General features: G+C 37.3%; 2 protein-coding genes across 13 annotated transcripts in view; one reads left to right on the top strand and one right to left on the bottom strand.

The window, feature by feature from the left end:
- The first annotated feature begins 651 nt into the window (after positions 1-651).
- Positions 652-6707, top strand: LOC123320466 (ankyrin repeat domain-containing protein 13C). Of its 2 annotated transcripts, none has more exons than XM_044907799.1 (10): positions 652-1041; positions 1216-1257; positions 1314-1418; positions 1478-1609; positions 2128-2339; positions 2392-2523; positions 4849-5019; positions 5080-5229; positions 5287-5534; positions 5596-6707. In XM_044907799.1, the coding sequence occupies exons 1-10, from the start codon at positions 927-929 to the stop codon at positions 5609-5611; spliced, it is 1323 nt and encodes a 440-aa protein (XP_044763734.1). In that variant the 5' UTR covers positions 652-926; the 3' UTR covers positions 5612-6707. The 2 variants fall into 2 exon arrangements, with proteins under 2 accessions (XP_044763734.1, XP_044763733.1); XM_044907798.1 differs by having other exon boundaries at positions 5065-5229.
- A 4642-nt stretch (positions 6708-11349) lies between these two features.
- LOC123319862 (potassium voltage-gated channel subfamily H member 6) overlaps positions 11350-24988 on the bottom strand; it is a 186666-nt gene continuing 173027 nt past the window's right edge. For 9 of the 11 annotated variants that reach the window (XM_044906868.1, XM_044906871.1, XM_044906870.1 and 6 more), the window contains 10 exons: positions 21388-21697; positions 19678-19820; positions 19187-19380; positions 18898-19060; positions 18726-18836; positions 16552-16623; positions 14532-15034; positions 14287-14405; positions 12868-13012; positions 11350-12005 (listed from right to left, as the gene is read on the bottom strand). In XM_044906868.1, the coding sequence (XP_044762803.1) occupies positions 11967-12005; positions 12868-13012; positions 14287-14405; positions 14532-15034; positions 16552-16623; positions 18726-18836; positions 18898-19060; positions 19187-19380; positions 19678-19820; positions 21388-21697 (1799 nt within the window). In that variant the 3' untranslated portion in view covers positions 11350-11966. The remainder of the gene's footprint in view (positions 12006-12867; positions 13013-14286; positions 14406-14531; positions 15035-16551; positions 16624-18725; positions 18837-18897; positions 19061-19186; positions 19381-19677; positions 19821-21387; positions 21698-24988) is intronic. The other 2 variants (XM_044906874.1, XM_044906879.1) reach the window with 1 other exon arrangement.

Genomic DNA, 24988 nt, shown 5'->3' with positions numbered 1-24988 from the left:
GAAGTTTGAACTAATCAATATCTTTGGAACTACCAGAGTCAAACTACTGAATAAAGTTTGACAAGTAAGTCAGTAAGGGGTGTGTATAACGTGAAAACGTTCTAAATTGCAGGAATTTCCTCAAGGAACAAAAAATAAACAAAAATTAAGAGAAATTTCTCTAAAACGAATCGCATTTATTTAATTATTGAACAGAATGTTTGTTTCACAATCCCCAGTGTAGACGTGCAGAGCAATGGAGACACCGATATTAAAGGTGCTTGTGAAATTGTTCGAGTTGATTCAATTATATAAATTTAAACCAGAAAAGCAACTTCAAAGAATTCAATTCTCGTGAATAACTGTTAATAGATGTACGGTCTCAAAACAAAACAATCTACCTAAGCAAAGATAGAGTTAGGTTTATCTATAATTTTTGTACCTAAGTACCAAAGATTATAGAGTTACAACTCCATAAGATTATAGAGTTATAACTCTATAATCTTTGCTAAGTACCTTATCCTTGTACCTAAGTATCTAACCTACTTATTGCGTTTGTAGATTTTGCCACCAGGTAGCTTGAAGATTAAATATTAGAGACCTGTACAGATCCCCTGTACGCCGCTGATTACATTTCCATCTTGATCTTTCTCTATGAACATTTCCGTCAGCTGTGAGCATTTCATTTCTACCCCTACCTTTTGTCAGAAATTTATTATCTGTGGAAATTTTTTTGAACTACCACCGCGATTGCTGATCTGTTATTGAAAGGAAGGAGGTGATTAAGGAGATCGGATATTTGAATTGGTTTTCTTGAGTTTTCCCGTGTGCGTGTTCGTGATATGGATTTTGTTTCGAATGGTTCATAAAAAAACGCAGCCCTTTTGTTCTTGCTTGCTTACCGGGGGAAGATTATGTGGGTGTTTGATAAAAATTGAAATCGATTTATGAATATGGCGGATATAGAGGAATATCCCCTGCATAAGGCAGTTTTTGAAAATGATCTCAAAGAAGTTTCGAGGCTCTTAAGAACTGTAGAAATAGCAGCTAAAGACAGGCATGGTATGTACTATTTTGGAGAAGATCTTGTTACTACCATGACGATTTTGACATGTGGTTACATGTATTTGCAAAACTTGAATTTGTGATAAGAAAGTTTCAGATTAGGCGATTTAAAAATAAACTTTCCTCTTATTGACTCCATCATATTATTAAGTTATTTTGTATTCCTTTCAGGCAATACACCATTGCATCTGGCTGTTATGCTTGGGAGAGTTGGTAAGCTTGAATGAGCGTAAGTGCAATAAATTTTTTATTGCTAGATTAAATTCCAGAATGTGTCCAATTACTCCTGAAACATGATGCTCCAGTTAAGGTGAAAAATGGTCTAGGTTGGACAGTATTAGCCGAAGCAGTGAGCTATGGAAATCGGCCTACAAGTAAATTGTATATGACTTAACCTTCTGGAGGTACTTACAAGTTATATATGTATTTTTAGTTTCTTCCCTGGTGAGAAAGTTCAGGCAACAATCCAGAGAACAGATGGAAGAGAGACGTCCCAATTTAGTCGAAGCTTTGAATAGGATTAACGATTTTTATATGGAACTAAAGTGGGATTTTCAGAGTTGGGGTGAATATTGTTTATATTTCAGCTTTTCAATGTTTGAAAGGTAGTTACAGAGAACAGAAAGTATAAGGATCAATCTATTTGGTAGAAAATTATGGACAGTAATTGAATTTGTTCGTGATTTTCTTATATATACAATTTTTCACAAGAAATAGCCATTTCCCAACCCTTTAAATCAGCTGATATCCTCTCTAACTTCTCCCTCTTGAAGCTCATAAGATCAGTATATAGAGATAAGTTAAATTTGTGTAATTTAAAAATTGGTGAGTGTATAACGAAAATTCAATTTTCAAAACTTAATACCTGCTAAACTATAAGCATGCCGTAGTGGGAATGGGTATCAATCGATATCTTATGAAAAATTGCATCAATAAAAACGTCATGAATAAAGTTGATCACTTTCTATAAACTCCAGCCCTCATTTCAATAGACTATACTTTTGATTCATATCTAAACTTGTAACGTATAATAATGAGAAGAGAAGAGAATTTTATATTATTAACTTGAGATCAATTTTTCAGTGCCCCTTGTTTCTAGAATACTGCCGTCAGATATTTGTAAAATTTATAAAAGTGGTGCCAACATAAGGCTCGATACGACGCTAGTTGAGTTTTCTGATATGCGTTGGGAAAGGGGAGATATCTCATTCATCTTCAATGGATTGGCACCGTCCAATGAAAGCCTCACTGTCCTAGATAATGTACTGAAGGTTTACCAGAAGGTTAAATATGAGGTGGGCATTGGATGAAATGCTAGTATGGAAGTTTTACGCTTTCTTTTTGTAGGAGAATGAGATGGAAATAGAGGACGAAGTCGATTTGCTCATGTCCACCGATATTTTAGCTGCTCAAATCTCGACAAAAAGTATTTCATTCGCAAGGGCTCAAAGTGGTTGGATATTTAGAGAAGATAGAAAGGTAAGATCCTGGGATTATATTTTGGTATACACATGAAAGGTGCTTCAAATAATGAGGCCTATTAGCTGTTTCACAAGAAGACAACTGAATAGGGAATTCTCCTCAATTTGGGTTATCACTGCATATGCAAGTTTAAACTGAATAATTATGAGTTTCATTCATGATTTTTTCAAATTCACCGCGGAAACTATTCAAAATCATCCTTCAAATATGGGGTTTTAAAATTTAAATGGCTTGGTTCCGAGTTTACGATTTGGCAACAGCGTCTACAAGACAATGAAAAGAACAATGTCCGATCAGCTTGTTTATAAAATAACAGCTGTTGATCTACAGGCGCGTACTTACTGGCGAGCTTCAACTGCAACCGGCCATAAAAATCCCATAAAATTTTACGACCTTCCTCGTTCGTCGCAGACTTCATAGACAGCCATCTTTGTCTGTCTCATCAAGATAATGCATTTGTTGTCCTTTATTATCAAGGCATATTTCATTCGATGTTGCCAGCTTGTGCAATTCTCACAAAACGCTTTAAACTTTAAATACCCATTTTTATTTTTCATTTTTCATTTTTAAGTGCTTAAAATAATTTTTTTTGGGAAACGGTTGAAATGGTTATTTCAAAATATGACGTTTCAGAGATATTTCATAAAAAATACATCATTTTCGTCACAACGAGTATTCCCTATTGGAATGTGAAAATTAGGATTCCTTAATAAGTCCTTAGTGTCCTTCCTTCTAAAATATTTTCAGGTTGGAAAAAAAATTTCGAAAACTTCATTATCCACTTATTTCAAGGATTTTTTTCATTAGGATGAGCCTTGTATGAACATTTATAATGGTGTAATTTGGTTTTTCTGTGAAAAAGTTTCGAATATATTCAATTTCTTCTGATATAATTTGGTAAATCGTTGTTGTGCAAAATATGTAAAGATTCTTCAGCATAACATCCAAAGGTAGTGAAAATTTAACCAAAGTATTCGCAAATACATTCTCAATCACAACTTTGGTAAGCCAACATAATTTCATACTCAAGGCGTGTTCAGAAACCACTAATTTATATGGGGTTTTCATTGAAGTTCAATTCAATAAGTTCGTTATCTCGGATAGCCAGATATTTTTTGTCTTCAATCGAAAAAAAAACATAGGAAGATTTCTTCATTGAAGAACGAATGTTCATTGATGTTATTCACTTTTCAGGTGGAATTTTTCAATGAATTTCCACATAAAAAAGTTTCCCACCATTGTCTACAATGGGGAATTCTCCTCAATTTGGGTTATCACAGCATATGCAAGTTTGAACTGAATAATTATGAGTTTCATTCATGAATTTTTGAAATACACCGCGGAAACTATTCAAAATCATTCTTCAAATATGAGGTTTTAAGATTCAAATCGCTTCGTTTCTAGTTTACGATTTGACAACAGCGCCTACTAGAAAATAAAAAGAACAATGGCTTCTTTATAAAATAACTGCTGTTGATTTACGGTCATCATAAGGCGAGCCTCAACAGCAACCGGCCATAAAAATCCCATAAAATTTTTCGACCTACCTTGTTCGTCGCAGACTTCATAGGCAGCCATCTTTGTCTATCTCATCAAGATAGTGTATTTGTTGTCCTTTATTATCAACGCATATTTCAGTCGATGTTACTAACTTGTGCAATAGAAACGAAACGCTTTTAATGTTTATTTCAAAATGTGACGTTTCAAAGGTATTTCATAAAAAATACATCATTTTCGTCAGAAGAAATATTCCCTATTCGAAACTTGCTGAAATTGAAAAAAAAACGTTCGTAAATTGCTGCCATCTTCGACGATAGTGGAAACTATTTTAACATTCTTCACTCTTACTTATCATTAAGTGTTCTTGAAACACCCCAGATTTTGGTGATCTTTCCCCCCTTACGTCTTATAATAATGGCGTGCTCCTACTCCATTCGGCATTTTTCTATGAAAGTTTGATGAATGTTTTGCCAAATATCTGTCGAAGCATTGGCCGGCTGTTGTGATGTCTGCGGTGGGTCAGGTAAGCGGGTCTGTGAAAATGCAAACCAAATGAAGCTATGCAACATATCCCGGATTGTTTGACCAGGAACTATTCTACCGGTGGTTTGCCGTAATGAACTATTGATTCGCGATACTGCGAAGACTTATCGTGAAGTTAACCATATAATTTGATCTTGTGCGCGGTTGTATCTCGTGCTTTTCAAATATGCCTGTTTTATGCCGCGTTTTACCCCCTCCTTTTATTACGAGCGGTTGAGGTTTCAAATCAATCAATAGATTAATACCCAGCTTCATATACTGAGTGATGATATTTTCCAGGAACTAGTGGCTGGCCAGTATGATAGTGAACTATATACAGTTCACGGTTTAATGTTAGAAAGTAGAAAGAGAAGGGAACACCTCTCTGCTGATGATCTCCAAAAGAACAAAGCCATTTTAGAAAGTTTTACCAAAGGAAACAATCTTCAGAATTTCGACCAAAACGGAATTGTGAGTTGAAGTTTCCACTATCAAATCACATATTCTTATTATCAGTTTCTTTCGTTGCAGCCTTTAAGAAGAACCAGTTTAATTCCACCTCCAGATAAAAATATCACTTGGGAACAATATATCAGTGCCGAAATAAATAATTATCCCAGACTGGGAAGAGATCTTGTTTACAAAGAATCTACAAAGTCCTTCAAAGCAACTATAGCGATGGTAAATAAGCATTTTAATAGTGATCATGCAATTTTCTCAAACAAAATTTTTTTTCAGAGTTCAGATTTTCCCCTCTCTGTCGATATGTTATTGAATGTTCTGGAAGTCATAGCGCCGTTCAAACATTTTTCGAAACTCAGAGACTTCATAACGTTGAAACTACCGACGGGTTTTCCTGTCAAAGTCGAGATACCCATCCTACCTACCGTCACCGCAAAGATAACCTTCCAGCATTTCGAATTCAAAAATGACATTTCCAATACTATGTTTACCATTCCTACGACTTACGTCGAAGATCCTGCCAGGTCTGTGACGAATCGATGCGCGTGCGTAGTTGTGAAACTGATTTTCCGAATGTTATTTCAGATTTCCTGACTTATGACGTCCTGAACTGTTGAACTCGTTGGAGATCGATTACGCCAAAAAGCCCCAGTTTCTCCTGCCGTACGATATTCGACTGTTGAATAACAACAATAACGGACCTAAAGGAAAATTGCAGAAGTGTCGAAAATGCATAGACGATTCGGGGATTGTCTATGTCGACACTGAAACTATATGCATGGAGCTGCCTATGCTTTTCACCCTCGGAAGCATATACTCCTCCAACTGTCTACTTTATTTGGAATAGACTGAGGTATAAGAAATTTCAACTGTCCCACCCTTTTTTTTAAATCCAGGGACCAAGTCTCCGTAAAGGATCCCACTCAATAGAAACGTTTAATTTATTCGTTCAGGTATTGTTTGATGGAAAACTCCTGTAGTTGTATAACTAGATGTGTCTTTATGTGTTTAATGGGAGTTTCATATTAAAAACCTGGTCTCGTCCAAAAGTTTGGATCAAATTAACTCGAAAACGGTTGAAATTCCTCATTTTTGCAATGTGTTCTTTTTTGAATACTTGCAGAGATTTCAGTATCACTTTTTTTACAAACGTATGAATTTAGGTATAAGTCTTTCAAACCATATCACTCGATCTTTGCAGATTATTAGGAAAACTTGCACGTATTTATGTTACTTCTTTTATCTCAGCTGTGATTTTTGTTTTTTATTTAATCTATTTTTTTTATTTGATCAGTTCTTAATTATTGTTTGGATTTTGAAAAAGCAGGGTATGTATATGTATATTTTGGCAGTTTTGAGACTTCGAAAGCTTGTGTATTTGATGTTTTTTTTAATGTTTCTGAGGCCTACTTTGTGCTAGCTAGAGGTGATCTTTCTACTAGATCTCCTTTTTTGATATGTTCGAAGTTTCAATTGAACAGTCAATAATAGTTTAAACTCAGAAGTACAACTTCTTATAGGATATTTGTTTAAAATGTTAAAAACGATATTTATGTAATGAGAATTTGATGACATTCAATTGGGTGTAAATTTCAGAAAAAAATGATACAGAGACTATAATATTTGTTGAGAAGGATTGTCCCTTTTTGAATTGTTGAATGTATAAAAAAATAAGAACATTAAATGATACTGCTTGATTTGAAAACTTTTTTTATCCTGGAAAAATGTGGTCTTAGAAATTTCTCACTATTTGATTTCGTTTAATGCAGAGGGGAACAAGGGATATCCTCCGTTTAATTTAGTTCTTTTTTTACCATCGGAAAGATGGCGGATTTCATCGAGGCGAACCGCGAGGGCCGCAGGCTCGAGCCACGTCCGAGGCGAGACACGAGGGCCGAAGTCCCGATCCACACCTGAGGCGAGCCACGTGGGCCGCATGACCGATCCACTTCCGAGGCTTACCATGAGGGCCGAAGGCCCGAGAAACATCTAAGGCGGGACACGAGCGCCATGGCCAATGCGTATCAGTCGGAAAAAATAAATTTACCAATAAAGGTAGATCTACGGGCTTACTAGTAAAAGAAAAAGGATCATAGAATTGGTAAAAAGAGGAGGTGGTAAAACGCTCTAGATGAGTCGACAGGGCTCCGGGGAAACGAGTGCAAAGCCCGAGGTCCCGAATCCATGAAACACCCTTCATGCAGCTGCCCTACACGTCGAGATCCAACCCCGGGAAGTCCCCTAAAATAATTTCCGGAGAAGTTCAATTTCGGATATTTTTGCAGTTTAGGCGAAAGAAGAGAAACTTTTTGGAAAGGAAAACCATGGAACATCAGTTCAATCAAAGTGTCATCTGTGGGACGAAGCATAAGTGTCACCTATGTGACGATCGATGATCAGAAAAAATTTCACCATTCTGATCTGAGAACCTAGGATCTAGGCGTCAGTCTCAATGTATAGTGTAGGTAGGACTCAAATTTTTGAGGTGGAGGGGGTAATACTCCCAACCGGTGGAGGAAGGTGATTTCTCGGTCTCAGAGAGAGCTACGAGAACCGGTTTTTGCGTTGCGATGAAAAAAGAATTATTTTTTTCGCTAGGGCTGCCGGTCCTAGCCACGTACGAGGCGAACCACGAGGGCCGTAGGCTCGAGCTATGTCTGAGGCGAATCATCAAGAGGGCTTCAGCAGGCTCGAGCCACGTCCGAGGCGAACCAAGAGGGCCGCAAGTCCGAGTCACATTCGAGGCGAAACACGAGGCTGAAAAAGATTTACCGCAAATATGACAAATTACTCGACTGTTTAAATGTGTTAAATTCATGGATTTCAACATAAAACGTTTATTCAATATCTGCTAATTTATTTGAAAACATTATGGTATGCGTTCTTGTTCTGTCCCATATTTCAATTAGCTTGCGCTGATCAGTGACTCTCATAGAATTCTTTTTAATTAGAAAATACTCACTTTAAAAACACCAACCTTACTAAAAATCGTGATCGTACGACTCTGCGTTACGTATCCAACCCAAAGTATTTAGCCCGATTACTATAATAGAAAAATTGATGGAATGCTGGGAGATTCAAAAGCAGACAAAAAATTTAAACACAAACAAGAAACTCTAATTTCGGTTTTCATTGTAAACGACTTCCAATGTCATGACCCTAGGGCACAGATGAGGGGAGGACAAAGAGCTACGAAAATACCTCCCCTTAGAGCAGCAACAACAGTCCCTGGCCAAATTATTAGATGCATTGATTCGATTTCGAAGTCTCGATTAATAACGCGCTTCGAAATTGGTTATTTTGGTTTTTGAATATTGAATTATTAAATTGAATGTATATGTTATATGTACTTCATCTGTAACTGGTTTTGACATATAATATATCATATTCAATATATATATTCTTTTGAATGTAAGCAATACATTTTTGGTTATCAAACAATATAGCATATGTATGAGTTTTAGCAAAGGAGTATGATACAAGAGCTTAAGGAAAACCTCAGTAAAAAAACCCTGCCTCCCCGTGAGTAGTTTAGTGATGACAAATTTGTTTACAGAATGAGCTTTTAATACTGAAGGGCTTCTTTTTCATTGATATAAAAATTTCTTTATCCTCTTTCCATTTCGAAATAATATCTGAACAAAGAAACAGAACAGAAAACGAGGATAAAAGTGAATAATAAAGCTTTCATCAAAACCTATTCGAAGACTTGGTGATGAATGAAGAAAAAAATAAATGATTATAGGTAGGTACATAACTTGTCCTTCAATTGCACACTGGAAGGAATATCATCTCTGCGTCAAAAACCTCCTACTGATTTTGGTGGAGGATCACCCTAGTCGTTAGAAATGCCTTCAGTAGTCAATTAATGCATGATAGCCAAATCTTGCTTTTGATTATTTCACTTGTAAGTTCGGTCACGAGTACATAGGTGGCGCGCGCGAAAGTTAGGTCATCATTTCTTGAGGTAGATAGAGTCGTGAAATTAAACTCACTATTTCATCGTAAGTTAATTTCTTCCGAGCTGGGAGGGGTGTAATGATCTCCAGTTTTCTGAGGAAAATTGGAGTTCATTTTAGTGCATTCCTTTCATTTTACATTTCCGCCTTTGAAAATATTTAATTCTCAAATATTCAGTACATTCATTCCGATAGGCAGAGTACATGTAAAAAACCGTTTATCTGTGTTTAACGTTGTTTTTCTTGCATGCCGTTGAAGATTTCGACGTTTTTCTGATGTTGATATGCGATAAACCGGAGCTGACGACGTTTTTAACTCTTGTCGCATTCTGGAATCTTCAGATTTTTATAAAAGCAGATTTTCCCCCGCGACAGTCTCTTTTACTTCAGTCTCTTTTGCTTGGACTCTTTAGTCACTTTTACGCTCCGTACTCTCTTTTCTCTGCGATTCGACTTTAATTGTGTGCCCGACAAGCCGTTCAGCGAATTCAGAATAAATTTTGTATTACGAAGTTAGTGCTCTTAGGAATTAATTTTTAGTTTTCGTTTGTTTTCCGCGAGTGCCTGAAATAAGAGAGGTAGGTTTCCGTCTTTACCGTTCAGTTTCTTAATTAGACCTACACCGGTTACTTCTTTGACACTGCTGTACTGTATCACTTTCTGTTATATTTTATCGTACTTTACCCTGTTTCGCGAGTCTGACTTTTCCCTTCGCTATCAGTCATGGTGCGTAAGCCCTTAGGGTACTGAAAGGAAGGTCCCGTCAACCCCCCTGTTCGCGTTCCGCATCATAAGTGTTGAATCCGAAATCTCTTCTTTTCTATCCGTCATGGCTCGTAAGCATTTGGGGTAGAGAATAAGAGATACCACTCGTCGTCAGTGAAATCCCGTAGTTGCGCTAAAAACAGACCTTTTCTTCGCTATCAGTCATGGAGCGTTAGCCCTTGGGGTAGCGAGTAAAAGTCTCGAGTAGATCCGCCCTGGTTGTGTTTCTTTCATTTCTGGAGAAATACAATTAATTACATCCTGATACCGTAAAGCAAGTCATTTCACCTCGCGAGGTCATCCTTAGTATCTATATTTCGTCAGTTCTGGTTGGCGCATTTTATTGAACAACCTTTGATTTGCACTGTACCCGGTATAAACTTTATTAAGTGCTCGTGATCGGACCCAATTTCCCGAATGTATGTTTGCTGATCGATTCGCTCATATTTCATACCTACACATATTTCCGTTGTACCTATTATCAGTTTCCGAAGGTGTGAATAAACTAGTACATAATTTGATTTTTGACTACTTCGTTATCGCTACCACCCTAGATAACAGCGATCTCTGTCTCCGACTAGCAGCTACTCTGGTAGGTTTCTTCAGTTGTTCGAGGAACGCTACAGGACCCTTATGTTGGGGAATCATCTCCTATAGATATATATATATATATATATATATACCAGTGGTTATTAAACGAGTAGTAGAGTACTAATATGTCAATATAAAAAATAAGTGCCAAATAGAACAATTTAATGAAAGTCCTAGATAGGCTGATCGACCCACAACGACCCCGGTTCAAATAATAAGAATCAATTCAAATGATGCATACCACCCGCTGATATGAATATCAACAAGTGTTACGATCCGAATTGAACTAGCCAATTTGCCATCGTCAGGCCCCCACATGGAGTACGCTCCATCGAAGAAAAGCAGATGCTGACCATGGTTTCGGTCTCGTTTGATCTCGTCACAGCAACATAGAAAATTGGCTAGTTCAATTTGGATCGTAACACTTACTATCATCTACAGAGATGATAACAGCCTTTCTGTGGGGTATAATGGAGTCTGAATATATGTCCGAGGTAGCGTATCTGAAAATTTTAAAAATTAACGAGATACACCACGACTGAAAAGGTATTGACAATCTCTTCCTCGAGATATCCAGAGCACTACTTTCGATCATGCTCGGCTGCATATATCGCCCATGTCCGTGTGCAGCTGATGCTGATTGTATTGAATTTATGTCTACCTCTTCTACTTCAATAAAATATTTTGATTACTGGTCACTTCAATTGCCCAGACCTCAAATGGCCCTTACTACAGCTGCCAGCTGAATCTTCACTCTCATTTCATTATGCCAACTTATTCCTCCTTAATTCCGGACTGCAACAGTTGGTAGACAAACCTACTAGATACCGTTTTGGTCAGATGCTCAGATCTCTCACGGAGAAGAGATAGTATATTTTGGAAGGATAAGGTTGCCCCACCTTCAAAAAACCTATGTATACAAAATTCACAGCTAATTTCATATTATCCATACACTCCATAAACTTCAAGCGATAAATCTGCCCTGCATAAGGTAAATTAGAGGTAAGAAAATAAAACAACTCGAGCCATTTTTCGCCTTTTCTTTGGCTGTATGTCTATTGAGTATTTTTCAATATCATTGTTTACATTACATTATTTTTAATAAAAATATCGTAATAGAGTGTATAAACATATTTCTTTGTGAGTGAATTCTTCAAAAAGCTTTGGTTGATGCCAAAAATCAAGCATTTCAACAAATCTAACAATATAAGTAATAAAAAGGTATCAAATTTTAATTATGTCACTTTTAAGTATCGATTCTGCTCCTTCTCGCCTCCATGAATTGAGGAATTGTTGCTTTTTTGTTGCGTTAAGTGCTTATTGACGAAGTATCTTTTTTTTGGGATAACACAAAATATCTTGTATTTTTTCCATCTTTCAAAATAGACTTTGTACCTTCACATATATCCATTTTACTCGGAATCTTCTTTGACGTTTTGTGTTACTGAATGTTTTGCAAGTTCGTGTGGTTTTTATGTGGCTTCTCAATTCTCTTCCGACGATTCCCAACGTCCGTTTGAGTCATCTCGATCCATCAAATGATTCAACATTTCATTTAGTTATAAAAAGCTTAAATGTAACTCTGTAAGGCGCTCCTTGTACCGTAAAAAAATTCTTTGACCACAACTTAGAATTTGGTTACTAAATTATCGGTTTCTTCGGGCTGGACTGTGGAGATTCCTGAAAAAAAATGACGGTGAGTTGGTTAACTGTAGTTCAATTTCTATAAAAGTAACTTTAAGGTTAAATGAAATAAGCTGCAATATTCTGCAAGAATGATATTAATGTGATTTATTAAAAATGTCACAATTCCAATATGCCGTCAATAAATTTCTCAAATTGTTCAATCGGCCGCATAAATATCACCATTCCGATATGAAATTTGTCTAGCAGGTATTAGTAAACAAATTTTTGGATCAAGATCCGGATCAACTCGATTATTAATTCAACTCTTAATAATAGCGAACATTAAAGTGCTAGCGCAATGAAAATATCTCAATCATTATTCGCATTAACGACGTTTAAGCATAGAATCTCTATAGGAAAAAAGGATGTTTAAGGAATTAATCTCGTTTAATGAAACGGTGCATATGGCCATAAATGACTATTTCATTTTATGTACGTTCAATTTTTGTGTTTCGATATCTAAAAAAGTTGAAATCTCTACTTCATCTCTACTTATTAGACTTATTTCTCTCTTTGACCTTCGATTTCATGAAGCTTGATCGCGGAATCAACGCTTGATTGACGGATAAACGTTATTTTGTTTCAAATGAATAATTCAGTCATATCGCAATATCATTCTCGCATGAAATGATCATCTACATACGTCCATGCAACGATTCTCGATTGAAATAAAGTTTTTTCGATTTCGTTTCTGAATTCCAGTGACTGTCAAATCGTTGATCGGGCAATCAAAGTTTTATGAAACCCGCTGTTAGAGATTTGAATAAATGCTGGTGTTCAAGAACTGTTCTTAGGATAATATTTGGAGTATCAACTTATGCTTATAGATTCTATAAGTTTATTCGTGTATGCTCACCAAATCTAATTCGTCTAAGGATTCTAGTTTGGCTATGGGGGCTGTGGGCTCATCCCTGAAGTCCTTCTCCTTGAACACGGGTGCCTCTGTCAGTGTCATCTCGCTGGTTGTCTCGAAATCGAAGGCTTTGTTGAAGGACGCGAATCTAAAAACCGTCATCTCATTGAATAAATGCTTGGGTCAATTTTATGAGACAAAAGTCATCAATCGTAATGGCGAAAAATTCTGATAGGTACTTTTCATATTTATGATAGGATTAACCTTATTTTGTTTTTTTTTCGACTTTGATAGAAAAATGTTCTGGCTGAACTGTTTGTATGTAGATCATAGATTAATTGAACAGAGAATTATTTAGTTAATCTATGATGTATTATAGATAATCCGTTCTATTCTGTAACCCAAGATTGAATATAAATGGTATATGAGTCGAATAGAAATGTACCGGACAAATGGAGCAAAATCTTTTGAAGACTGCATGAGGCAGGTGAATAATAAAGGAAATTAATTTAGTTAACACATAACACCCGCTGATCAAACTAGAAAATCACCATCACTCAAAGTATTAACAGAAATACCACTTCATCGAGAAATTGCAGATGCTGACCATTTGGTTTCATTTGACCTCGTCAAACCAACACAACTCTCACCTCGACGAAAATAAAAGGAATTTTGATGGCTCTCCCTGCTCTCCCTTATCGTGATATTCGGCTCTTGCAATTTGAAAGTTTGAGCAAATGGATGCATGCTGCCACCTTCACTCTGAGAGTTAATAAAATGAATTGAGTTGAATCTCGTTTCCTGTCAGGTGGTGCTAGGGTGTATTCCTTTACCGACTACTAGCAAGCCAGTAGATTTGCTTTTTAGGGCAAATACGTCTCGGCCGTGGCTCAGCTTTGGCTTGGATGTGCGGCCCTCGTGGTCCGCCTCGGTCGTGGCTCGGGCTTGCGGCCCTCGTGCTTCGGAAATTGTACTTTTTCTTACATTATTTTAGGCGACTAAACAGGCTTCGATATCGACGTATGGAGCATCTAAGAAAAAGGCGTTTCATGGAATCGATAATTCGGGCTGTGTCCCCGTTCCCTAAGAGCCCTGCGGGCTCACCTAGAGCGATTTACCACCTCTTTTTTTACCAATTCTATATGATCCTTATTCTTTCAGTTTTAGGTACTAATGATGACTACTTGCAAGCTCATCTAGAATGTTTCACAACCTTCTTTTTTATCAATTCTATGATCCTTATTTTTTTAGTATTATGAACTGATAATGACTACTTGCAAGCTTATAGGGAATATTTCAGATAGATGTTCAGCAGATGGACTTTTGAACGCGTACTCCTCAAAATTTTCGTGAAATTCACACCTAATGACTTCACTAAAGATATCGCAACCAATTAAATTGATTTTTCCCGATATTACCTACCTGTGCAAAATTTGTGAAGACTGTTGACTTCTGCTGATAGGTTTGGGTTCACTGACGGATCTCTGGAACGTATATTTATTTCTACTAGTATCTAAATGTACATTTTCATATTCTGGAATCTGAAAAAATAAATTGTTGAAAAGATGAATCATAAGAATAATTCTTTCATGTTTTCTTTAAATGCCACTTAATTATATGATTTGATGGAAGGCAAAACCTTAACCGCTACATTTTTGCATACTTACATCTTGCCTAGCACCACCATTCGTTCGACCCTCCAAAGCAGACACGTTGTGCGTTCTCCCCTGCTGCTGCAATATCATAAGAATACTTTTGACGTCTGCCGCCAAAGTCCTCTCCAAACTGGAAACCCTTATCGCCAAATTGTCGATCTTACTAACTACGTTTTCGAATTGCGACCTACTAACTAAAAGGTTATCGTATTGCGCTTCTAAGCTGGAATGTTGATACGGTTGTCCCAGAACGGAGCCTTGGGGAAGACCACCGCCCTCCAGATGCTGCTGCTGGTCAGCCAGATGGTGCTGATGGCCGGGCGTCAGATGGCTTTTGGTGACGTCGTTCGGAGGGGATGGACTGTTGGTGTAGTAACTGGTGCTACTGGATACTGGAACGGAATTTTGAACTGGCGGCTGTTGATTGGTGGGTGGCGCCTGCTCTTGGTAGGCGCCTATTGAAGACTGGCGGCGTATTGTACGTACCCTGTGGGTGGAGGGAGGCGTCGTTTGGGCTGTAAAAATATTATTGAGGTTTCATTTTCTTGTTATCAGTTGTTCTCAGGGAGGATAACACATCAGCAGTAACAGTCTCGCTTCAGATTTTTCGGAATTGGTCAGCTTGAATAATTCAACCAAAGGCAGTTTCTCAACAGAAAGAATTGCGGCTGTATAATCAATTTACAGGTGATTTTCAAATATACCCACGTAATTCACGATCTTTATCAACAGTGTACTTGGGTACTTTGACTTCACTACAAACTACTGTGTTAAAACAGTAGCTGTAATCTTAAGAAAGTGTAATATTTCATCATTCATAATCCCTTCTATTAAATAGTTGAAGTTTCGTCAGTCAGCACGTTCCTACATTTCTTGCTTGCTACAATCTCCATGCCACTAAATGTGGATTCAATTCATATCGTGTTAAACATTCGAGATTCGTGAACTCAAAGTTGATACGTTATCGCTGAAAATTATTGGAAATAAACAGAATTCGATAGAATAACCGAGGTTTCGAGAAGCAGATATTACCGAACTTCAAGTCCTTCATGTGGTGTTTGCGATTGGAAAATCTAAATGATTCCATGAACTGGTGTAATTAATTTTGTTTCAATTAATGTTTGTATCACTCATGTTGACTCTAAAACGATGTTCAAACATCGTTAACAGTTTCAATTTGAATTCTCTTTCAGTTAATCACATGGTTCATCAATGCAATTCTCTGAAAACCAGAACAAATATCGAGGAAGCATCGAACTCTAATTCCTCGTTAATTGTTGAATTTTGTGGTAACAGAAGAACTATATGTGCTCGCATTCTCATGTTATAGTAACTATGTTTTCATTCTGGTGGTTTGTCAGTTCAATTAACGAATTCTATTCTGTCAATAGGGTCTATACTGTCAATACAGCAATTTTTTCTGAATTTACAGTACGTTTTCAGCGCCATCTCATAGTCAAGTGTGTTTTCACTGACCAAAATGAAGTCGGTTTTTAGTACTAGAGATATGATGATCTTTCTACGCTATAATCTTTGCATTCAATATTTTTAAAATTGACTCGATCAATTAGTTCAATTGGTTAATGAAGCATGAGATGATTCATTTGTTATCTTTTAGCGAAGAATACTTTTGCAACTTCATAAGACGCCCAGATTTCACACTAAACGCAACGTGTACTAAGATCTACGTAACACATACATGCAACCTAATGATAATATCTATTTATCGTTCAAATAGTGATGCAACATGCTTAATGCCAGGTAATTCTAATAAAAAAACCTAAAGAAATAATCTATTCACTACACAAATTTAAAATTTTCGAATAAGGTGAAGTATACATACTCAGATTATTTTTCCTCAAGCGGGCAAAGTGCCCTAACTCATTATTCAAAACCAGAGAGACTTTTTCAGTGTTCTAAAGTGCGTAGTCCAATAAACAAACTACTTCTATTTGTATGTACAAGATTTTAGTGCTTTCAAAAATTTTGCGTAAATGGTGTGAATTTTCAAATAAATCTTATTTCTACTTACCAATCAGTGGTTGATGTTGGGTTTTGTGAATTCTCAAATCTGGTATACTTCGCTTAAGGTGATTTAGCATGCCTAAAGACATTCATAAAATGCAGGTTATTTTTTTATGCAAGTTTTCAATTTGCATTTCTTGGGCTTCAAAGGACACTTTTTCATTTTATGCGCATGCAGATATTTTAAATCGAGTTGTTTACAGTGATTCAACTTTCGACAAATGAAATAATATTTTTTTAGAAGACTAGTTCAATTGCAAATGCTTATCCCGTAGAATAATCAATTATAATTCAATTCGAATTAGTTTACTAGGAAATGAATATTGAAGAAATATATTATTCGTTATAATTTCGATAGATTTAAATGATTTGATACTGGTAAAATGTACTGGGACTGGCATGTTACTGCAAAAGAATGTGACTGTGTGTCTATATGTAGTGTTGATAACCCATTTTCATTGATGAATATATTCAAAGTAATCATGAATTGAGAAATAATTCAATCCTGATTTTTCTTCGATCTACAGCGGGGTTTAAAGTATGTATGATTTTTCGAAGTTTAAGTTCGCCATGAAGTCTTCAAATTAAAATTGAAATCAAAACGAACTAAGCTCTTATAGAACCTAGAAAGTACGCATGAATGGGGAATGCTCCTCGATTTGGGTTGTCACAACATATGCAAGTTTAAACTGAATAATTATGAGTTTCATTCATGAATTTTTCAAATGCACCAAATCTTCAAAATCATGCTTCAAACATGAGGTTTTAAAATTCAAATCGTTTCGTTTTTAGTTCACGATTCGGCAACATCCCTACTAGAGAATAAATAGAAAAATGATTTGTTTATAAAATAACAGTTGTTGATTTGCAGCCATCATAAATCGCGTACTCACTGGCCAGCAACCGGCCATAAAAATCCCATAAAATTTTACGACCTTCCTCGTTCGTCGCAGACTTCATAGATAGCCATCTTTGTCTATCTCATCAAGATAGTGTATTTGTTTTCCCTTATTATCAACGCATATTTCAGTCCATGTTGCCAACTTGTGCAATAGAAACGCAACGCTTTAAATTTTAAATACCCATTTTTATTTTTCATGTTTAAGTACTTGAAATATTTTTTTTTGGGAAACGGTTGAAACGGTTCAAAATGCGACGTTTCAAAGATATTTCATAAAAAATACATCATTTTCGTCAGAAGGAGTATTTCCTATTACGATGTGTGCAGAGCCAATAACAAAATAGCCTCTTCTGATATACTTGTAGCAGTATAGCACAATTTTGTATATAGGTACTTTGGGTGTATTTAAAGTGTAGGACTGATTTTCTTCGGACTATCAAGTGCCGGCGGCCAAAAGTTTCTTCAATGATTTCTCAAAAGTATGATTCATCAGAAACAAAAGGATAGATATGCTACAACAAAATTGCTGTAGCTACTATGAACTGTCAGTTTGGTTCTATCATAATTTGGGTGCTACGAGGCTTGCACTTTTTCGTATGCGCTCATATCTAGATGGCGAATATGTTTTCGTAAAAAAATTTGTAAGAAATTTTTGTTCTCTTGTTGATAATCCTCAAATATACCGGAGTGCCAGATACATTTCAAAATGACAAATTTCTTCACAATTTCATATGCGGATTAGGCTGTTGAGGACGTTTTGAAAAATCATTTAAGAGCTTGGTGACCAGTCTAGTTTGCTACCGCAAAGTGGAGGTATAATGCACCTCAACGTGGTCGACTTTCCTTATTTCGAAGTGTAATGAAAAATCCGAAAATCAAACAGAAGAAAAAATTCATAAATTAATTTCAAAACGAGTAGTGGCAATTCCAGAGATAAATATGTTGGAATTCATTCAGCCTCGCTGGCGTATCAAAATAAGATAGGAAAACCTTAAATTATGGTTTGTTTAGTTGAGATCTTCGACATTACTTTGGCAACAAACTCCATAAAGGAAAAACTATTCCAATATTTGTGTGTGCAAGTTTCATGATTTGAATGATTATCTATTATATATTATGTTCAACGATTCTATCAATGAAAATGGACGTTTTTAGTAATGAAATGTGCAGTAGGGAAAAACAGCATTCAGTATATCCATCCAAGCTAAACTCGTCAACGCCTCATCAAAATTGCAAAAAAATTACACTAAAAATATCGATTCGAAAATGATAAAAATTACCTGTTATCGAATTCAATGTGGAGCTACGCCTTTTCTCCTCTCCATAGTCCAAGTTCATGGGGGTGACATCCTGCCCAGCCTTTTCAGTCGTGAATTCAAGAATTCCATGGCCTACAATGCGTTCAAATAAAGGCGTAAAATCGATTCAGTCTGATTTTATCAGTATCAATACCTGATTCAGATTCGTCACTGTATTGGGAATCCTGCCTGCCGGTCAGGGAATGCCTTCCTGAAACCCCATTCGATCCTACGCCTCTGAAATACCTGCTTTCTTTGTCGTGGGATTGCGTTTTCGAGTAAAACATCCTTCTCGGGATGACACCAGCTTGATCCACCTGTAAAATCGTTAGAATGCAGGGAATGGTTAAAAATACATGGGATACGTGTCTGGGTTCAAAGGTGGCCAAGTGGATAGAGACCAAGTTATTCTTCAACAAAGGTTTCAAACTCTTCCTACTTACGTCTCGTAAATCGAAAGTGATCTCTAGATTATTCAAAAATTGATTATAAAACTCCGGATACAACTCCAGTACATCCAACAGATCGTCCCTGTTTATTTTATGCAGATCACAGTAAGTCAAAGCTCTAACGTTGCAACTGGACTTTCCCAAAGTCGCATGAAGACAAGGATTTTCTCCGAATATATCGTATTTTCCTGTAAAAAAAATAATCAATAAGAAACATGAAAAATAGCTATTCGAAATAATTGTAGCTTGAAACATGTTGGAAAGTTTTCGACGTATATTGAGGAAAATTTGGAATTTGTATTCTTTTCAAATATTATTTATAATTTTTGTTTATTCCGATTTTGCATGAGTTGAGTATTTGTTACTTTTCTCTTTAACATTAATTCTGTGCTCTTTCTTCGAAGAGCGGCTGTAATTTTACAAGATTAACATAAAGTTGATGAAATTCCAGAGTTTCTATTCGACTCCAAAATTCCAATGCTTACCTAAGATGGCCATAACAGTATCATCCCTTAATATCTCTATGGAACCTCTCGATATAAAATATAAAGAAGATAAAACGTCTCCTCTATGCACCAGAGTATCACCTGGTGGAGCATGCGTCGTTTTAAATTTCAACGTTAGTGCCCTGAAAAAATCAACAATTTTATTAAAGACTTTTTCAATTATGAGATACATCGCTAACTAACGAGTTTTCCAATTAAGAGGTTTCGTTTTGAATAGCCCGCTATTTTGCAGCTATCATCATAGAAATACCAAACGAGGCAGTCATAGTGAGTCATTTTTGTGACGAGCATCAATGAAAAAGTATATTATCAAAAAAAATTATATAAACTCCAAAAACGAATCGGAATTCTTGATGTTCTTTTTTCTATGTTCGGTACCTACACCGGGCTCAACCAAGGCCAGGTGACTTATTGTTCATTCGCATGCAGTTGGAGAGACTCACGCCCTAAGACAAGCAGACAAAAATGCCACATAAGTCGACAAAGAGGAGTCCCTTTCATCATAAGAAAAGTGGGTGTTGAGGTTCTTAGGTGCGTTGTCCTTAACTCTGTAGGCTTACTTCACCTGAACAGAATATGTCCAGCCCCAGCTAGTTCTGGACACCATGTGTTTAGCTGTTAACCGAAGCTCAGCTCGTGGTGCAAGTTGGCCAGCGCACCATGAAGCTTTCTGCCTGTCTTCTTCTTCTACGTGTACTGCCTCACTGGGCTGAACTGAGGTCTAGTGACCCATTGTTCGTCCGCTTGTAGTTGGAGAGACTCAAACCCTGAGACACGCTGACAAAAACGTCACAGGTCGACAGAGAGGAGTCCCTCTCACCATATGAATTGGGGGTGTTGTTTCCTAGGTGTGTCATCCTTTACACTTCAAGGTTGCTGCAGATGAACAGAATATGTTCAACCGTTTCATCAGTGCTCCTGCACCAGCAGCACAGGGAACAGCCAGTCAGTCCCATTCTATTTAAGTTTTTATTGAACAAATGGCCAGTCATTGCTCTAGTCACTAGACAGTTGTTTCCTCTCAAGAGCCAAGAGTTTTTTTCACTTCAGGTACAGAGGAGGTGCTCCAAAAGTTTGTTCTATTGTTCATTTCCTATTGTTGGACCTTTTATTGTTTTCCTAAGCCCAATAAAATGTTTAGGTCCAGCGGGTGTTGACCTTGATGCTTTTTTCGCAATATTTTTAATTTCCTCAAAACCATAATGGTATCTTTCAAGATACCTTTAAGCACAATTTAGTCTTGTGTTCTGTTAGCACATGAACTCAAGCTGCCAAACTATCAACGACGTCTTGTCTTTGCCGACTGGTTGTTGAGAAATGCATGAAAACATGCATGTCCAGAAATGGGAGATGTGGATGTAAATGTTTTTTTTTCCAACAAAATGTAGCTATCATCGGTTTTATTCGTGAAAAGTCTCCTGACCGAGTGGTTTCTCGAAATGGCGATTACAATTGACTGGCGGATGACGCACTATAACTCCTCTGATCAGGGTTATACTAATGCTTCTCAGTACAGTTCTATTATTAATAGCTAACCTTCTTTTATTGCGTCAAACAAAAACTGAATTATTCTCTATACAGAATGCGTTTCTCTTATAAATTGAAAAGAAACCTCTAATTGGAAAATCCGGCAGAACAAGAAGGATTCCACAGGGCTCCCTCCTAGGACCTAGAAAAAGCTAGGCTTACCTCAGGCAGCCAGGAGATGCTCCTTCGAAGGCCCCGCAATTCTGCAACAGATTCCGGTTGAGATGCAAGCAGATGTCAGCCTGCAAGCATTCAGGAAATCCCTTGAGAACAGAGTTCATGTCTATTCCATTCGTGTAGGTCCAAGCGTGCTGGAAATACTCCTCCAGCCTTTGGCGGAGAGGGTTGGGTATCTGGTGGAACCGAATGAACTCCCTCACGCGAAGCATCTGGGTGTGATACCTCGCCGTGCCCGAGTATAACCTCTGGATGATCGCAGAAACGTTACCAAATATGCTTGCGTACATCAGAGCTGAAGAAGAAATAAATTTCACAAAACTGAAGGGTTATCATCAGTGTATCTTTCACTGACACTTTAGAACACTTAATTATAATTATATATCGAAAAATTTAAGTAGAAAGAGTTCCGTATACGCGAAAAAAGATGGAAATATACTCAATGACATGGAGATCGCAGTATCCCACCACTTCTGGATGTTGCGATCCACTTAAACATTGAAATACTAAAAGGTAGCGATTGATTTAATTTTAGAGCACCAGGAAAAATTCTTAAAAATCAAATCAGCCAACTAAATACCTTGAGGATATCTTACAAGAAGAAGAATCTCCTCCATCTGCAACGAGTTGTTCAGAAAGAGCTGACGAGGAAATGTCGGTTCTACCACATAAGCCTATCAGCAAATGAAGTTTGCATTCTCTGTGGATAAGAGACGGAAAGAGCCAATCATGTACCTTACCAAGAACTGGTCAGCCTAAGAAAGGTACAAAGCATTCAAATGGTCTCAGTCCTGGAAGGCTGAATTGTAGACGATTGATCCCAAATATTTATTTAACCCAATCTAATCTTATATGGATGGATGTCAAAGGAAGAATCTCAGTTTGAGATTAATCATTATCACATGCCATAACAAAACCTTTCGTTTCCGAACTCAGAAAAGCAAAGGTAGCTCTTCTGACAAGTCATGGTCTTTCAACTCCTGTAATATGTTGTATATAGAGAGCAGATAATATAGGTATCTACTCTTCTTGCAATATCTTCAGTTTTGCTTGTCTTATGCGTCTTCCTATACTAATCTTCTTGGCTTGATTGTATATTATATTAGTTCACGATATTGATATGTCGGATATTCTGAGCTTTTCCAAGGCTCTCTGTCCAGCCCTAAATAGGAAAGCTCTTCGATCCAGGACTTCAAGGTGAGCTTTCATCCTCAAGAGCAGGCTTTCACTTCTAAACAGCCTTATTGTCATTTCCAATGCTTAGTGTTCCAAATGTTGCTAACCCTTGCCATCCTGCATTCGAGGAAGGTACATCCTTTGTATCGAAGAAATAGGATATTTAGGCTGCTACTCATGTTTATCACTTCTTGTGTATCTGTCAAGCTCCAGAATTTCACTCACCCTGAAAGACTAGGTGACTATTTAAATTGCCAAGCTGTTCGTAGCTTCCTTTTTACCAGACAACTCTACTTTGCATATATCTCCAGAGCATTTCTCTGTTACATTCTAAGAAATTTGTGGGTTTCTTCATTATAGAGTTATTGAATTATATTAAGTTATGACTTTAGCCTTGCGGCTTTCACACTCCTCTCCAGAGAAATACACACTTATCCTAGATATCAAAAGGATTAAGCTCTCTTGGAGCTCTTTCCAGGTTCCTAGTTCATAGTGGTGGTTAGATGCAGGCTTCTTGTTGGCTATCGGATGTCGATTGGGTTCTGTTTCCTCCTCGTCTCTTTCGCGTCGGTTGGATTTCTGATCTCTCCGCACTTCTTGTAGAAGAGGTTGGTGCTCTTTTCCATGTTCTTCTGTTTTCCCACGCACTAGAGTACCGTTCTCGACGTTCTTAGCAGTACCTCTCTCTTCATGACTCTATAGATATTCTCGTCCAATTGAAGATCCTTTAATTTTTTGGATAGTTGCTTCGGTATCAGGGCTGTAGATCAAATGAGAATAAGTTTGGTCAACCATACTTATGGTATGGTGAGAACCATGCGATCAGAATAGAGCTTGTGATGATCATCTTCCAATAAAGAAGCTTTATGGTAATTGCAATAGAGAGCTTTTTTGACCTTAGGAGTTGTTATTGCCAATTTTTGGCAACGGCACCATGTCTATTCTTGCAGTCCCGAGGACTTCAGGCATCCCCAGGTGATATACTGGATGGTTTCATATGTCGCACAGCAATAACGACAAATATTAGTTCCTTGTTGGAGTCACTCAATCCTGGAAAGCAATGATGAACCCTTTCCAGGCAACTTTCCCAAAGTGAACCAGTAGTTCGACTCAGATATGTCGACGTAATCATGATTGACCCAATTCTGGTGTTTGACAGTTTCTGCATTTTCTTTTTCCAGAGCGTTCGACGTTCGATTTCTATGTGATCCTGTTGCAGCTTTAAAGGAGTAGAATTATCAGTAACACGAACAACTCGATGGAGTTCTGATGAAGCATCCTTGGTTAGGAAATATTCTCCAAGTCCTTAAGATGTCAGCTCTGTTCGTTATATTCAGCCTTTAGGGCAGCTGTGCCAGCATCTTCCAAACTTGTTCAAGTGGGATTGGATAGACTACACCACAAAACATAATGGGTATGATACACCATCCATAAAACCGAAATATATAAGCAGGCTCATCATTTATCGTACATTTTTCCCATCCCCGGGTACAGAGTTTTTTTCCCATACTGATGACACGTCGTATTAGAAGAATCACGTTCATCCGTCTTAAGACGAAAGCTTACAAATGTCGAGGCACGATTTCTATGCATTACGTAATACTATCGGATTAGGCAAATGGGGAACTGTTTGCGTATCAAGTCTATTTGAATCCGGAAGACGAGATTTATACTCGCAGTGTATCAAGTTCAGGGTCACGAGTCGTTTTCTGATATTGAAAATGCGGATAGTTGATCTTTTCCGCTACTACTGTTCCCGCACTGAGTGGATATCTTCGTGTCCGACGCTCGTCAGGATTTGGAATTCATGACTTGGGAAATGGACGATACGATATTGTACGCTTGGGTTTATTTTTTTATGATGCCCCTGGAGATGTGCAAGGATGAAGAGAAGATTGAGGTCGCAGGCAAATTTTCCATCTAGAGGAAAGTTTCTTACGAATGTCGATTCCTCAGGCACAAATACTCAAGTTTTCTTTGGATTTGAAAGTGATTTTATGATATGTATTGTGATGAAGTTCCTCTTTTTGATGAATATTAATCCTCAGAGTGATTCGATAATTTTTCAATTACATAGTTGAAATTCCAATTCAGGATTTCGACATCCTGGGGAACCGTAAACAGTTTTTATCCCTTTTTCAGTTCTGAAAAACGAGGCAGCACCGTGAAAAACATACTGAATTTGGAGATTACCGGGATTTTGAACGTTAGTACCTAAAAGCCAGAGTCAAGACATTTTCATCGATGCATATTTTACCGATTTTTGGCACATTAGGGACTTACCGTTCCCACAACCCACCAGTGGTTATAAAAGGAGAGGTCCCCCGTTGGTTGATTATTCCTTATAATTCTGTATTGATTGGTGATACTGTATGCCAATGCCGTATCAATGATTCTGTAGTATTCGAGG

The sequence above is a fragment of the Coccinella septempunctata genome, chromosome 9 (genome assembly GCF_907165205.1).
Source record: "Coccinella septempunctata chromosome 9, icCocSept1.1, whole genome shotgun sequence".
NCBI lineage: Eukaryota > Metazoa > Arthropoda > Insecta > Coleoptera > Coccinellidae > Coccinella > Coccinella septempunctata.
Note: the sequence above shows the minus strand (reverse complement) of the source record. Positions and strands in the feature narration are given on the sequence as shown.